General features: G+C 37.2%; 1 protein-coding gene across 1 annotated transcript; it reads right to left on the reverse strand.

Annotated features, from left to right (window-relative positions):
• Positions 1-11,466: 11,466 nt before the first annotated feature.
• Positions 11,467-12,072, reverse strand: LOC149154568 (PHD finger protein At1g33420-like). Its single transcript, XM_089444164.1, has one exon. It carries the CDS (start codon positions 12,070-12,072, stop codon positions 11,467-11,469), a length of 606 nt encoding a protein of 201 aa, XP_089300290.1.
• Positions 12,073-17,217: the final 5,145 nt, after the last annotated feature.

Genomic DNA, 17,217 nt, shown 5'->3' on the forward strand with positions numbered 1-17,217 from the left:
TACAATTTCATAGCTCAGGAAGTAAGGGGTGAAGCTTGATCCTTGAGACTGTGTAATGCGTAGTTTAGGCTGGACTGAGGAAGAAGATTGCGCAGTTTGGGAGCTCAGTGAAACAGGCTAAGGGGTTGGGCACTGTTTCAGTCAATTGCGCAGTTCTGGGAGGCAAATCAGATATGGTGATTGTGAAGTTGTGCACATCAATAGCTCAAGGGTTGGGTTTGAGGTCTAAGACTATACATTCCACAATTTAGGCCTGGCTAGAAGGCATGATTGTGCAGTTTTGGAGGCTAAGGCCTAGGTTTGAGCATAGAAAATGCGAAATGCACAATACTGGAAGGAAAAGAAACTAAATGATTTCATAATTTAGGTGATCAAGCCTGAGGCTTGAGGAATGAGACTGTGTAATGTGTAGCGCTGGCTTGGCTGAAGAGAAATATTGCAGAGTTCTAGGACTGGGCTTGAGCACTGAGGTTGTGAAATGCGCAGTTCTGGGAGGCATAGACTGCACATTACACATTGCTAAGAGATAAGGTTGTTGCTTGAGGGCTGAGACTACGCAATGCGCAGTTCAGGAGGGTTGAGACTGTGGAATGCGTACTTCAGGAGGGTTGAGACTGCACAATGCACAGTTTAGGAGGGCTGGATGAGGCTAGGTTGCAGGGGAATTTATGGAAATTTGCCTAAGTGTGGGATCAAAGAGACTGTTGTGAACAATGATATGACTTCATTGTGATCGCACACTTGAAACAATTTGAGAACACAACAACATAGATCATCCAAAACATGTCAACAAAATATTTCCCTCAATGTGACAACTTTGTGACGACTTTATGACAAGTGTGACATGCCGTGATGACACTTGTGCGACAATGCTTAAAACTTTGGTAGTGAGCACGATTGATGTTTACATGGTTAGACTAACTTATTCACATGAATATAACCCTTTGAAACCACTAGAACACGCGTACATACATTGTGCGACAACTAATATGCGAAAATATGACAATTGATAAATTGCGAACGACCCTTGCGATATGTGAACAACAGTGATAGTGAAACATGCCAGAGAAAAGATAACATAAAAATGACACTAATTAAAGTGAAAACAATCAATAGAGACATCCAGAATCATGAAAATGACACTCGCGAGAATAAAGGTGCACGAAAGTGACAGTTTGAAAAGCTCACCGAAATGGAAGTACAAACGTAGCTAGAATGTGATAAATTGTCGTTGCCAGTGCACACTAACTATCGACATGGACAGGACATTGCACGTGCATAGTCTTGATGGAATGTGCTATGCTTGTTCAAGCTTGCATAAAGTAATGCACTCATGCACTTGTTACAGGATGAGCATGTGTGAATAAGTGAGTTTGACACTTTCAAGCCAAGGAGGGAGCTCAAAAAGCATCAGCTGAACAAGAAGTGACTACGGAACGATCGATCGTAGGATCCATAGTAGGCTCCAAAATTCGAGTGTACGCAAAATTTTGGAGGGTTTTTTTCGCAGCGACAACAGTAACCATGGGTGGTATGGCGTGCAAAGTTCAACAACAAAATAATTATCCATAACAAATTTGGGTAGCGGTAGTGGCTTATCTTGAAATCCATATATTTGAATCATGGTATTACTCTCTTTGTCTTAATGGACACCTTTTCCTCGTAGGAAAGTTTGGGCTTCTGCTGATATTCAGGTCAGATCTCGTCGAGTTATAATGTAATGGACTTGCTTTACAAACAAATCTTGAATTTGATAAAAATAAAAGGAATCTTTATGCTTCCACAATATGGGATACTAGAACTTGGTTTGTTCTTCATATGGGTTGAAATTAGCTTTATGGGGTAGGTCGTCAAAGACATGGTTGGACACAATGGTTATTATCAAATATGCCATCATAAATAGTCTATGGATATTGGACAAATTGACCAACTGGATATCCAATGAGGTTAGACTAGTCGAATAAATAATCTCTTTTGTAAGGTTGTTAGAGGACATAAAGTATGGCTTTTGCGATATTTGTTGTAGTTTCTCACCCCATCACATGGGTGAAAAGCTAAGAAAAGTCTATAAAATGTTGTCTAAAAAGTAAATATATAGAAAGGAAATATCACAAGGAAACTGGGAAGTTGCTGAAATGAATTCTTGAAAGATGTTCATCCTGCCTGCTTGCGACTCTAGGAAATTATTTTCTTCCGATAGATTTATGCACTTATTAAGCTCTAGTAGATTGAATATCCTTTTGAATGCCTTGGGAGTGAGAGGATTTGGTCTCTTCTTCACTCATAGTGCAATTGTTCTTGTTGTTGGATCAAAATTCTTTTCACACAAATAAATATTTTCTTTGAAATAAAAAACCTTTGGGACACATGCAACATTTTTTAATCCACTCATCTAAATTTTGTTGTTGTTCTTCTGTTTGGTGGGTAGGTTCACATACCATGGGTACGAACTTGACTAGTGAAATTTCTTATCAATACGAACAAGTGAGTTAAATGTATCAGTGTAAATAACTTATTTCCTTCCTCTACCTTCCATCTCTACTTTGCACTTAAAAATACCTGGTTAAGCATCAACGTTCTCAATGCCTCTTAATTGTAAATTCCTATTTTTTCCTTTATAATCACCATATGTTACTATTTTGCGTGTGAAATATGTTAGGTATGACAACCTTAATAAATAACAATTTAACATACTAAGGCCATCGTTTATGGGAGATAGGACTCGAAATTTTAAAATCATCTCATCCATTTATGCTGCAACTTGCTCCTATTTTAATATCCTTGATATAGATAAAATAAGTGACAAAGGAATTTATGAAGTGAAATAAATATGAAATATTTGTGATCAAGATAGTTGGTGTACAAGAAATTAATAATAACACTGAGTGGGAAAGAGTGCAAGGATAAATGTCGTGAAATATTATGTCGAGTAGAGTGTGTGTGGAGGTATTTTTGCAAGGAAGTAGTGTTGTGCACGATGGAGGAGTGCCGACGGAATTGTGTGCGGAGATTCTGATGCACTGAGAAAGGAACATGACAATTTCCTTGAAATTAAAAACCTCAAGGACATATACACCATTCACCAACTTAGATGTCCAAATTTTGTTATTATTTTCCTGCTGTGGTGATAAGTTCACATACCCCTAATATTCCATTGATGAGTGCAAATTCTTATGTTGATGGATAAGTGAGTTAAAGGTATCACTACAAATTGCTTCTCTCATTCCTCTATCAACCATATTGCGTTTGTACTTAGAAATGTGTGATGGATTACCGAAGTTCTCAGCGCCACTTACCCATGAATTTTTCACTTGCCTATTACCAATTGTTACTCTCTCGCGTGTGACTTCTATTGGGCCCAATAGGATCATGAATAGAAACTTAATAGATTAAGCACGTTGTTTATGGTAAATAGTGGAAATAAACCTCAAAGTTTTAAAAACATCTTGTCAATTTAATTTGAATATTGATACACTTTTAACATCCTTGATATCAGTACCATTGAATGACATGGAAACGAGGCAAGATAAATCTTGTGTCTTGAAATATTATGATCATGAATAATGGCGTGTAGGTAATCAATAGTGGGGAGTGGGAGAACATGTGAGAAATGAAAACTATGGAAGAAGTATCTATGTGGAACAAGAGGTTTGTAGAGTCAGATATGTGTGTGGAATAAAAAATATGTGCAAGAGGGAGTATGTGTGGGAGAATGTGTGTGTGGAGAAAGGAACACAAACATTATTCCTCACACATAAAATTTGTCTAAGTATAAAAACACTTAAGAGAGAAATTTCGAGGGTCAACATGCACAAGGTGAGGCGAAAGGAAAATATTTAATTTATAATCATGTCGAGAGATTAAAATTGAAATAATTAGTGTAAAACACAAATGTAAAAAATATTAAAATAAAAGAAGGACCAAAATATTTAAACAATGCCCCTGTCTAGACTATACGATTACATAATCGAGTTGTAGGGTTAGCCAACATGCAACGTTTCATTAGGCCCACATGTTCTCGCATCCTCACTCCCAAATGTAGGAATTTGGACAAAACCCCTCCCGATTATGCAGTTTAGTTGATTTCTCTCTCTCTCTTTTTTTTCATTTGAGTTTCATGGATCACTCTACATAGAGAAAATGGAAAATAGTATTGGTTATTCCTTCAACAACTATAGAACTACCAGAAAGGAGTCAGCTAGCAAGAATTGACAGTGAGGAGGCACAAATTACAATAACCTCCAAGCTTATTTATCTTAAATCACTACACTTTGTATTTATGATGCACATTGTCATCCTTTCTCCCCTTGATTCCTCAGCTCAGCTCGATGGTCCTGCTCATGGTTTAAGGTTTGTGTTTTCACAAGACAAAGGGCATGTTATTGACTCCCTAGTTGGCTGACCCTTCATTCATCTCACCTCACTTCCTTTAAAGACTAGGTACTGTCTGTTTGGTTAAAGACTCCATCAACAAAACACCTAGACAATTGGATCTTGACTTCTATAGTTCTTGGCTTGAAAATACGAGTCAATAAAGTAGCCACATAGTGTATTCAATCTGCTGAAACTAAAGAATACATTACTGAACATTTGGTGAATATTTGTATTTGATTACGGTTTGGTTAAAGGGTCTATATTACGGTGTAGATGGCCTAAAATTGGTGTTTCCGACCATTCTTAGATACACAAATAAGTATAATTGTTTGTGCATATTTGGATTATGAGCTATGACATTATTTCTTCTATTTTTTGCTATGCATGGTCATGTATATTCATGAATGAGTAATGAAAATTTCCCTCATTTGCTAGAAATATTTTATTTTTTTCCAACATTTTTGGTGGGTTAGAGTTATTCCGTGTGTTAAAAAAGATAGTATGTCCAAATGCAATTCTCTTGTTTTTTCTTGGCAACAATTACATAGAAATTTATACTTACGAGATAAAATTTTAGCTTATGGGAACTAGATTTATTAATTCCATCAATGGAAATATCTATGTCCATATATTAATGTTTATAGGCCTATGTGATAAGTATCCTGCTTGCAAAAATCTTACTAAGTCTAAAACTGGTGGAACAAAGTCATGTGCATAAGTACCAAGACATGTTAGGAGCTAAATTTTGTGTGGAAGTAAGGCATGTGCGCAACTAAAGCCTACCTTTCGGATCCATCTTATGTGGAGCAGTGGAACTTACCCTATTACCTCCATGCATGCTTTACCTCCACATATAATTTACTTCTTCACAAACTCTACCTCCGCATATTGGTTTCTCCCACACAGAATTCAGCTTTACACATGGCTTACTTCCACCAGTTTTAGAGCTAGTAATATTGTTGAATCAAGGAGACTTATCACACAGGCCTATAGACATTAGCATATTCACATACATATTTTTGTTAATGAAATTAATAAAACCTGTTTCCAAAAATTAAAAGTTTATCTTTGAAGTATAAATTCCTCTCCAATTCTTCCCAAGTAAAAACATGAAAATTACTATTGGAGGCAGTGAATAAAGCACCCGCACAACGGACTCCTTGCCTTGATTATATGTTAACGAAAGTTTTTTCTAAACTCACTCCAATATTTAACCCCTTCATACTTTGAATTTGACTTGGGAGTGCTCAACTGCACCAAAGTTGTGGTGTAGCTAGCATAAAAATGGTGTTTCCAACCATTTTAGATACACATATAAGTATAATTGTTTGTGCATAATTGGATTATAAGGTATGAAATTCTTTGTTGTGTTTTTGACTGATGCACGATCATGTACATTCTTGCAATTCACCAAGATACTTGTTATCATCATAAACTAGTTGTAGTAGGGAACCTACTCAGTTAGTTTGTTTATGATGCAGATACACTTATTGCATCTAATTTCTAGAGGGCATGAAAATACGAGAATATCACCATGATCCAAGTATTTTTGACAATGCTCGAAAGAGTATTCTTTTTCCAATTCCACGTCTCTAGTTAATATATATATATATATATATATAGATATAGATATATATTTTTAAATCAACTTGTTTATTTGTTATAAGATCCTTTCCAAAGGAAGTTCAACAACAACATGAGCAGTCCTAGATAGGCATGTCAACAACTATTTTTTCAAACATTTGTTCAATGAGTGTGACAACATTGTTTGATTGATACTTCCTATTCTTATGATGAACTCTAACTGCTTTTGATTTCTTATTGATGTTTTTATGGTTTGGTTCAATGTTGTTTCTAAGAATTTTTTTATTGCTCAATGATTATTATTATTATTTTTCGTTCCACATAATTGGTACTTGTTCAAAGCATTAGTGTGTTATTTATAAATATATTGCCTCTATGTTCCAATGGTTCAAAATGACATTGCGCCAAATTATTTTGATACTGAAAAACGTTGAATGTGACTGAATTGGAATTGTCTGAGTTGAATTGAGCCAAAATATCTCCTATGTCTATAGACCACATAGAAATGTCTAACCCCAAAACATAAGTCATCTAGGCAAAAGAAAAAACACCACCTATGTCACCTTTAAATACTTATGAGATACAATTTAATTTTTGGGAACACAATTTATTAATACCATTAACAAAAATATCTATGTGCATAGACCTAAGTGATAAGTGTCCTGCTTGGAAAAATATTACTAAGTCTAAAACTAGTGCAACAAAGGCATGTGAGGAAGTAATGCATATGTGCATGTAAGGCGTGCAGAAACAAGCCATGTGTGGAGCAAAATTATGCCTTTTTATCCACCTTGTTTGGAGCAATGGAAATTACCCTATTACCTCCACACATACTTTACTTCCGCACATACTTTGCTTCCACATAGACTAACTCAACATATTTCTCCCTTCCACATAAACTTCAGTTCCACACATGACTTAGTTCCACAAATTTTAGACCTAGTAAGATTTTTTAACCAGAGAGACTGATTGGACATGGATATTGGCAATAATATATGCACATATATATTTCCATTAATGAAATTAATAAAACTTCTTTGTAGAAATTAAAAGTTTATCTTTCAACTATAAATTCCTCTTCATTTTTTCCCATGTAAAAACACGAGTATTACATTTGGACATAATATCTTCTTTCACACACATAATAACTCTAGATAAAGTCTCTATGGAAGTAAAGTATGTGTAGAGATAAAAGGGTAAGTTCCATTACTTCGCACAATGTGGGCCCAAAAGAAAATATATTTAATTTATAATCAAGTTGGGAAAATGACCTAGATATTTACACTTGGTGTAAATGATAATAATAAAGTTTTAGTGAATAAATTAAGAAGAGGTAATAAATGTTAACATCCACAACCTGTTCACTCTTTTCTGTGAGTTTGACCACAAACCCATATATTCAAAATTTTCTTCCTTTCTATTAACGAAATAGAAAACAAAATTATAATTTTACAATTATTGTAAACTACCATCATCTTTATGTAAAAGTTATGAAATTTAATCAAAGACAAATTCATCATGTAGATAGTTTAGAATCTTGATGGAAATGCTCTATATATAATCCTCAGATTTACGAATTTGTTAAAAATATTTCTACAAATAAAACCCCAACTTATTCACAACTACTACTATTAACTTGCAATGAACTTGCAGATTTGAAACAAGATAACAAGACCAATGAATACTAAATTTCGTAATCAAATGGTTCTACTCTTTAGATCCATATACAACCAAAATCATATATGACCAAAATTAATCAAATTATGATTAAAATAAATGAATTGCAACCAAAATAGGTCCAAAAAGTAAAACAATTAGACAATAACCTAAAATTTAGGAATTCCAGGGTTTGCTTATTGAAACTTGACAAAAACTTATACTAGCATTTGCACCAAGAGGTGCAAAAGAAGTCAATAGGAGAAGTGGGGAATATGGAAGTAAGTAAAACCAACATTTGAGTAAAACAACATCAAATAAATTTAATTTTCATTTCTAACTGCAACACCTAAAAAATTTCGACTAGTTGCTTAAAACTCAGATACATCTTTTTTCACATTCTACATATGCTTGAAATCCATGAATGTGGTACAAACTTCAAATATATTTATGAAAGAATGCCCATGACTTCATGTAACCACCATAGCGATAAGTACATTCCTTGGATCTGGATCCAACAATATTCATCCACCAAAACTTGAATAGGTTTCAAATATGCAAAGTATGGCATGCTCTTGCCTCAAAAAGACCTAAAAACTATATATAGTTGAAATATTATTAGATTCAAGCACTTTCAACACAACATTTGGTAAAGTTCAAAACTTTGCATATAAGAAATTCAGAGATCTGATCCATAAGTAGTTCCTATATAGGGAATGGTTTCACATTAAAATAGTCCATAACATGTTCTTTTGGTGGAAATCTTCTAGGAAAAGGGTCTACCCTAAACATTATCCTCTGCAGCATAGGCAAAGCCATGTTTTCTGAGGAACAAGAATCTATTGTTGTCGAAAGGAGGAATAGCTCTGAGCTCTCCTAAACCCGACGTGTGTTTGTTGCATCCTATGTCACATTGTTCGATTTCGAATTCGAGTTTGACGACCTTGAAGTTAGATAAAAAATCGACAGCAAATATTTTTGGAATAAAATTCCACATTAAATTTGATATGCTATATATATATTATTAAATCAATTTTAAACCTTAATAAATGTTAATTATCATCAACATCAGTAATATATGTAGATTGATAAAATTCTAATTCTAATTCTAATTTAAACAAATAAAAAACATATATTAAATATTGCACACTAACTAAAAAACTAAAATTGCTTTGCTTTTGTGTTACATTATTTCCATAATCATTCCCTTTCATTAAAATCAAGTAAGGAAATTTTTTAAAGAGAAGCTACATTATTTCCCAACCATTCTCTTTTATTTGCATCGAGTCTCTTTTTATACAATTTTTCACTTTAAATTAAAATTAATTATATAAAAGAGATGGGAGGCGAATAAAAGGAAATGGTTGGGAAATAATGTAGCTTCTCTTTTATTTTTTCCAGTACTTGATTATAATGAAAGGGAATGATTAGGAAAATAATGTAACACAAAAGCAAAGTAGTTTTAGTTTTTTTTTTAAATTTTTTTAGTTAGTGTGAAATATTTAATATATGTTTTTTATTTTTTTATGCTAAACATAGCACAAAAGTGGCGAAAGTCTTCATCACAAGCTTCCAGATGTCCTTTTATGCTAAACATAGCACATCTCCAAGCTAAGGGTTCAACTCCGACAAATTAGAAGACAACATAACTATAACTGGATTGATGCAAAGTAATGTACGCAAGGTGTAGTTTTAACATTATTACAATTGCATTATCGTTATAAACTATTGGCACTACAACTTTTATCATGTTACATAATGAGACTTTTATGGTTCTAGTGTATAAGAGAAGGAAGCTTTAAATCTGATCCAATGAGGAGGTTAGTTGAACAGGAATAAACCTAAATCTAGAATTGTTACAAGTTGAGCACTGCGATTCTGTCAAAATCATCAGCCTTCACAAGCTACAACACATTTTGAGATTGGCCCAAGTTAATTATAAGTAAGTCAGTACATTGAATCAGTAGCGTGGCATCACTGTAATTTCTTTGTTTGTTCAGGATGTCTCTCCTCATCCTACTCTCACTTCTGTTATTGATCTCATTAGTTCTTAATGTAGAGCCAGATTCGAGTTCTACTCAATTGGGGGCCAATGTTCTATATCGACAGACGTTTTCAGACAAAGTTCTTGCATCGTGATTCTTTAGTTCAGGGCCCAGAGAGACTAATGTGTGAGCTTCTGGGAGCTCTGGATTCACATGGGCTTAGTAACGATCATGATGAGGGTTCGATTTCTAGAACAAGGGATTATTTGTCTCAGAGAAAGTGCAGGTTTGAATCCAAGCAAGGCCACCAATTGCACCGTTATGCTACACAGGATCCTCACAGCTTCACAAGGTTATGAATAAAGCACATGATTCTTATCTCCACTTCTACTTCAGTTGAAATCAAGATAATCCCTTAGCCATGTGCATGCCCATATCATCCTAGTTCACCAATAGTTAACTGAAATGCATGGAAATTTAAGGTGAAGTCTTTCATCGATAATTCAACTTCAATCATTTATAAAAGGAGAAGGTCTAAAATGCATGGAAATTGAAGGCGAAGTCTTGAATGGATAATTCGACTTCCATCATTTATAAAAGGAAAAGGTTAACTTGATAGCTAAGTAAGATATACATTGTGAGTTTCTATTCTACGTCATTGTAGATTTGGGCTTAAAGTCTGACAACGTTGAGTATCTCTGGTTTCAGAGAGACATATAGACTCCCATAGTCAGAAGGGTTTGTTTCAGTGGAAGAGCTTCGGTTTGTGAGACCCTAGCACGCCATCTTCTCTGGGATGAATTAGAGATAAAATTCAAAATACAATTTCAAATTTGTGTTCATTTCAACAAGTAATTTTCATAATTGTAATTCCTTATTTTTATAGGCAAATAAAATTTCAGATTCTGTTGTGCTCTAGTTTTAAAAATATTGTTATTTTTCTAGTATCTCTATTTAGAAATATTACACATTTTCCTCAACTAATCAAAATTGTAGTTGTTTATCAAATTTGTGGTTGTTTATGATCTTACTTTTCCTTCTACAACCATAATGCTTACAAATCTCAGAATAGTCATTAACGTTATATCATTGCAACCAGTGGTTGCCTGCCTTGTATTGCAACCCATTTCTTACAAGCCATTGATCCATAGCAGTGGAACATACAAAGGTAAGCATTAGCATTGTTGCATTAAATTCTATATATCTTGAGATAACAGTATATATGGAAGGACATTTTGATTGTCCATAGAGTAGATCGAGAGTCCTGATTATTAATAGTAATTTTTATTTTTTAAACAATCGATCCATTTATTATGATAATCAATCCTAATAAGAATCAAAATTGATATTCATATTTGTGTTAATCATTAAGAAATGGTTAGTACAAATTGATTTAAACTACATTACAAAATAATTATTACAACTTTAGTTATTTTGATGATGTAATGGAAATAATGGAATAGCATTAGATTTTTTTTATTGTACAAACTAAAATGATAAAAGACTGTTGCGATGAAAACTGAATATGTAAAAAAAATGACCGTGAAAATGATTCCAATTTGCTTTGTACACTTTCATGTACTGTCCTTGAAATTTAATATTACCACATTAACCACTGCATGGCCGTAAAAAATCCAGAGATGGAGACTCTGAATGATAACAATATATATTGCAACTCTTATCAACTTCGAACAAAGCAAGATATAAACTCATATTTTGAGCCACAGTATACTGCCATTTTGACAAAGATGAGCATTGGAATAAGGGTATATTTTGCTTTCCAAAATAGCTCTAAAGTAACCCAATAAGAACCTCATAGACAGATTCTTTGATCCTTTACAACCTCTATAGGCACAAAAAATGAAGCTCAGTAAAAGCTTGAGACAAATGAGCTACCTAGCAAACTATGATCAAAATCAACATCAACTTCTAAAGAATTATCATTACAATCTTCACACATGTATTCTGTTGGAACATCCTCTGAATCTGAAATACCAACACATCTGGTGTGCTGCCAAACCTCACAATTATCATAGGTAATCATTCTCTCTCCATCATCCTCCCTTGTGCCACATGGGCAACTAATAATCCATACTTGTGTGCCTCTCTCTGTCTTGTACTTAGAAATATCACCATTGCAATGACCTTGAACAATAACAACACTCTCTGGCCCTATGAGTAGCATCAAGGTAGTCGAATCTTCGATATTTTGTAGCTCTCTTACATTTTCTACTTGAAAACTTTTGAAACAGATATAAACATCTGCCACAACAAACACTCTTATGCTCTCACTGTCTGTTGTAGTCATGCGATTTTTTGCCTCATAATTTTTAATAAACTGTTTACAATCCATTAAATTTCTTGAGGCATTAGTGAGTTTCTTTCTTAACCCATAACACCATAATTTCTCTTTTATTCCATAACACCATAATTGCTCTTTTATTCCTGTTGATGGTGCTGGACCCGCCAACATTCAGGGGATCACCTTGGTATGAAGTCCCAACTAGACCTCACACTATTTTGTGTGGGAGTCCCATCCGGTATGATGGCCCGGTTGCCATTATCTTAAGGATTTGCCTCAACTCTTTCTTGTCAACACCGAAGAGTGGTCTGCTTTGTCTTTGAGAAGTGAGGTTCGCGTGCTTAGTGATTACTAGTGTTACTTGTGTCAATGGTTCTTTCATTGTAGAGGGAGAGGGTGGGAGTGAGTCCCAAGTCGGTTGGGAGGAAGCCCCAACTCTGTTAGGAACACACAAAACAACAGGATGTGCATAGCTTCTGGAAGAGCAGTCCACACGAACGCGGCAATCATAAGACACAAGGGAAGATAACACGTACAACACTCAACGGATGAGCCCGCACGAGTGCAACGATTGTTATAGTGAGTTTTATGTGAAAGGTCTGTCTAATGTCTGGGGAGGTAACCAAGACGGGCGAGACATCATTAACAACATATAAACCACATTTTCATTAATAGATATGTATTACAACAAGTGAATGAGTTCAAGTGTTAAGCACAGGTTAAAACAACATGCATTACAAGTGTTCAAGACTAGTCTTACAACAGTTACAATAAATGTGTGAAAACGTGCTATCCTGTTAGCAGGCTTTTGAATTAAGTGAAAATTCCAAGACACATCATTACACCATACATCGCTAACCCTATGGGTGAGGCGTTGGAGCCACTACTTACTCCTAAAAGAAAAGATTATAGACTCTCGAGGTTATGTGGGAGGAGCTGAGGTGAAAATTCCTTTGCATGTACAAATGAGGGGGTATTTATAGCCAAGGGTGAAACTGACCCATGGCTGTTCGAATACCATCATGACTGTTTGACTTCCATGACTTTTCGACTTTACATGACTCTTCATACAACAATTGGGTCTCTTGTACTTCTACGTTACATTACATTGATTGACAGTATGGCCCATAGTATAGATGTGGATGACATGACTCGACATGATAGTGCTGGTACATTCGTGCTGCGGCTGGTGTGCATGTCGAGCTGCAGTGCTGCTGGGTGATGGATGTCCTCATGGTGTGTCCAGCTTCACCTCCGCATGACAAAGTGCGCGGATTCTTCAATGGTCGTTGGTTCGCTTAATGTTGTATTCACACATTTCTCCTTGCTTGTATGTTGGTAAGCTCGACAGGTTCGTCCGCTCACGAAAGGTGCATGTTCATCCATCCATCCGTCCTTGAGCACATCTTGCATGTTTTCTCGTCTGTCCATCCAGGAACACATCTTTGCATGATCATCCGTTCGTGAGCATATCTCTTTGCATGCATCGTCTGTTCGTCTATTGGTGAACCTGTCCTTATGCATGTGCTCCCTTCATTAATCCCATCCGTCATCGTGCCATGTTTGTTTGTGTACCTGTACCTACAGTCACTCATGATGAGATGACATCAAATCCAAAAACCTCCTAGTCTACCATGATGCATGATCATTTCAGATGTAGGTGACCGGGAGAGGTAACAAGGTTGCGAGGCCAGATTAAGGCTACAGACACTTCTGATGAAAACTGTGCAAGAGTCACTGGGTGATGAAGATGGGCAATCCAGATCGATAGTGACTTTCCGTGGGGTCTGGCTCAACTGGAGGACAAAACTGCGCAGTTTTGGGAGGAATAGTCCGGGTTGCAGGAAGGCTGGGCAGGGAAAATCTGTGCAATTTCTGGAACAAGCGGGTAGTGGGAGCTTGGTAGCCAAAACTGCGCAATTACTGGAGGGAGCTTGCAACTGGCTGTCGGGACACTGGAAACAAAAATTGTGCAATTCTTGAGGGGAACTGGCAGTCAGTTGCTGGGTCACTGGCAGTAAAAAATGCACAATTCCTAAGGGGAACTGTTAGTCGGCTGCCGGGAGCTACTGGCGGGAAAAACTATGTTGATGCTAGGAGGCTGGCTTGTTGATCACCTCTGCGCAGTTTCTGAGCTAAGACGATTGCTAGGCAACAAGACTTGCTCATGAAAACTACGCAATTTTCTTGGTGAGCAACCAGTCGACGGTTAGGAGGTATGGCTGGAAAAACTACGCAATTTTCTGAGGGAGATAGGGATGGGCATTAGGTGTCTGTCTGAACTGTCTACGTAATTTTCCCAGTCAGCGGAGCGGGCAAGGTCTACAGCCTCTGCGCAATTTTTGAGGGGAGTCACTCCTGGGGTGGCTGCTAGGTCAAACTCTCCAGTTGACCAGCATGAAGGCTGATTGATTTGGTTGTGGGCAACACAACTTGAAATGGCTTGCTTTGTGCTTCTACACTGTTCTGGGTGACAGTCAATTGAGTCGATGGCGGGGTGATGGCCTGACTGTCAGAGGGGAGTCCAGCGGTCGAAACTTCAACAAAATGACTAAGTGTGTGAATGAGTGAAAGATGCATATGTGATCCTACAGACACACACTTACATGAATTGACGACGAGATGACTCAAACCATCCAGACACACATGCTCAACATGACTGACCGACGGTGTGAGCGACAAGCGCGACAGTTGTGATTGATCGTTGGTCTACCGCGACGACGCTTGCGCAAAAATTTATGTGACTCCATGTGTGAGTGCAATAGATGTTTTCATAGCGAACACAACATGTACACATGAAGCGAAGACCTTGATCATGACCAAAACATGGTCGCAAGCATGACATTGACATCAACATGCAAAAGCTTGGGTGAAATGATCAAGAAAGGTGGTTGCGAAGACTCACACGAACTCACTGAGTGAACCCGAGTGTTTGCAATCATCAAGTGAAACTCTCAAGGGATGCTCCAGAATTGGGTGCAGGCCAAAATTTTGGAGGGTGGTTGTAGCTGCTGCAACACTTGGTGATGCACTGGTAGAACTCCAACTTCTCTATTTTGGTTCATTGCTAGAACAGGGCCTTAGTCTTTTAGGGAGTATTGAATGGTTGTGTGGGTTACTTCGACTTATGCACTTACCCCATGGTCATACATGGTTCACCTATTTCCAACTCAGTCAAACACAATCAAAAGTCCAGCTTGATCATAGTGTTTCGAATTCGGGAAGGGTAGTTTAGCTCACGAGTTGAAGATTTTTAGAGTATAAGTTTTAATCTCTGGTGTTGCTCCGCTACCAGCAGGCCTGGACAGTACCCTGGCGGAGTCACGTAGGAACACACGCATCACTCCATTGCCAGCGAGCCTGGTTAGTACCCCAGTGGAGTTGCATGCTTCACCTCTCTATGCTAGAAACCTTTCTCTTCTTTCACCTTTATATTTTTTCAAGAGGACTATGCATATGCACTTATTTATTTTTGGGGCGGAAGAGGGATCTCGACTTATTGAGAGAAGAAGAGTTTGTTCCTTCAAAGAAGCATGTAAGACCTCTGACATAGGTTTGATCGTTTATATTTCCCCTTCTCCATTTCTACTAGTTGGATGAGCTTGAATACACAGAGAAGAAGGCTGAGTACAGGCATGGGGCTTCCCAATGTGGACACAGGTTCATGGTTAGACAAAAACTTCCCTTGCAGATGGTTCATATTTTCCATCAAGACTTCATCGGCCGAAGGTTATAACCAAGCACATAGAAGATGGACACAAGACTGGCCAAGTGCTGCAGTGTCACAAGTCTCTTCAAATCTCAACCACATATTCTATTCAAAAGTCAAAACGTAGTAGTTGGCAATGCTTATTTCTAGAAACAAAAATAGTAAGGTATCAAGCAAACAAAAAAACGTAAACAAAAATAGTAAGCAGAACAAACAAAATAAAAACAAAGATAGTAAGCAAGGAAAACAAGATGAAAACAACAAGCAACAAGTAGACTATGTACATGGCACGGGTGCGGACCGACCTACTGGAAGTGATGCTTGAGATCTTGGTCATTGACAGGAAGGTTGTCAACCCTCCCATCAAGTGATTGCAGATGGCGTGTGTGTGTGCCAAGCTTCTCACGGACCAGTATAAGGCTACCGAGTTTCGCTACCGGAACCTGGTGGTATTCCAAAAGACCTTTAAGTGAGGATGACACCACTGCTTCAGATACTACATGCAACATAGGCTTTGTTGATGGCACGAGGTAGGGTTTTTTTTTTTTTTTTTTTTTCTTTATTTTATTTTATTCCGGGAGCGGTTCAAGTTTCTGAAATCAATGCATAAGTGGATTTCATCGGATTTCTTACATGTAGAACTTAAATTAGAAACCCATGTATGGTGATGAACTTTGTAAGTAATCCAAACATCCAACAACTTAGTCAATTCTTTCTGTATAAGGAGTTCAAATGACATATGTGTTTTACCTAGATTTTGCTGCAATGGCTTGGCTCCTCCTTTACTTGGAATCCCGTGTTGGATTATCTGCGTGTCGTATGTACTCAGCTCGTCATCTGCCCACACAGACACATCCCTGCACTGTTTGATCAAGTGGTCAAAGACTTGCCGTTGTTGCGGTGTACAGTTTGTACAGAGACTGGCTATCTTCGGATCGTGGTTGGTTCCCAGGTTTCTCTGTTCGTTCGTAGTGGTGGACCTGTGGGTTCTGCTATTTCTTGGCCCTTGACAGAGGTTCTGTAAGTCATAGAGCTTTTTGAGAGAAACCACACCCATGGGGATGGGGTTGCCTTTATGCCACCAACTGCAGTATTCAGGGACTTCTCGTGCTCATCTTCTTCAGTTGTTGTGTCCTTGAAAGCATCAACACTGAACGCAGGGTGCATTATCACTTTGAGTGCAACCACATTGAGGCCGATGGCCTTTTGTAAGCCTAACATGAGTGCCTTATACTCATAAACGTTATTTGTGCACTCGAACTTCAAATGGCTTGAAATCATGCATTTTCTATTGTTTTGGGCGATCGAGATACACTCGGTTCTTGAGCCGTCATGTGTCTTTGATTCGTCAAAATACATGGCCCACAAATCATCTATACAAGGACCGTTTGCTGCAATTGCACTGTTGCTACTGCTACTACTACTATTGGTGCAATGCATTGTACATGTTCAATTACCACCAGTTGGGCATGGAAGGAGTCCCAACTGCGTGTCTGGTGGGGTTGGAGCTGGCCGTGCAAGATAACACCCCAATGTTGTTTCAAGGAGGCAGTTGCCAAACATGAGTTCTGCGAAGGCCAACGGTTCATTTTCATTGTTAAGGGAGT

Source organism: Pinus tabuliformis, chromosome 9 (assembly GCF_031772625.1).
Source record: "Pinus tabuliformis cultivar Carrire ecotype Pingquan chromosome 9, CPIR1, whole genome shotgun sequence".
Lineage (NCBI taxonomy): Eukaryota > Viridiplantae > Streptophyta > Pinopsida > Pinales > Pinaceae > Pinus > Pinus tabuliformis.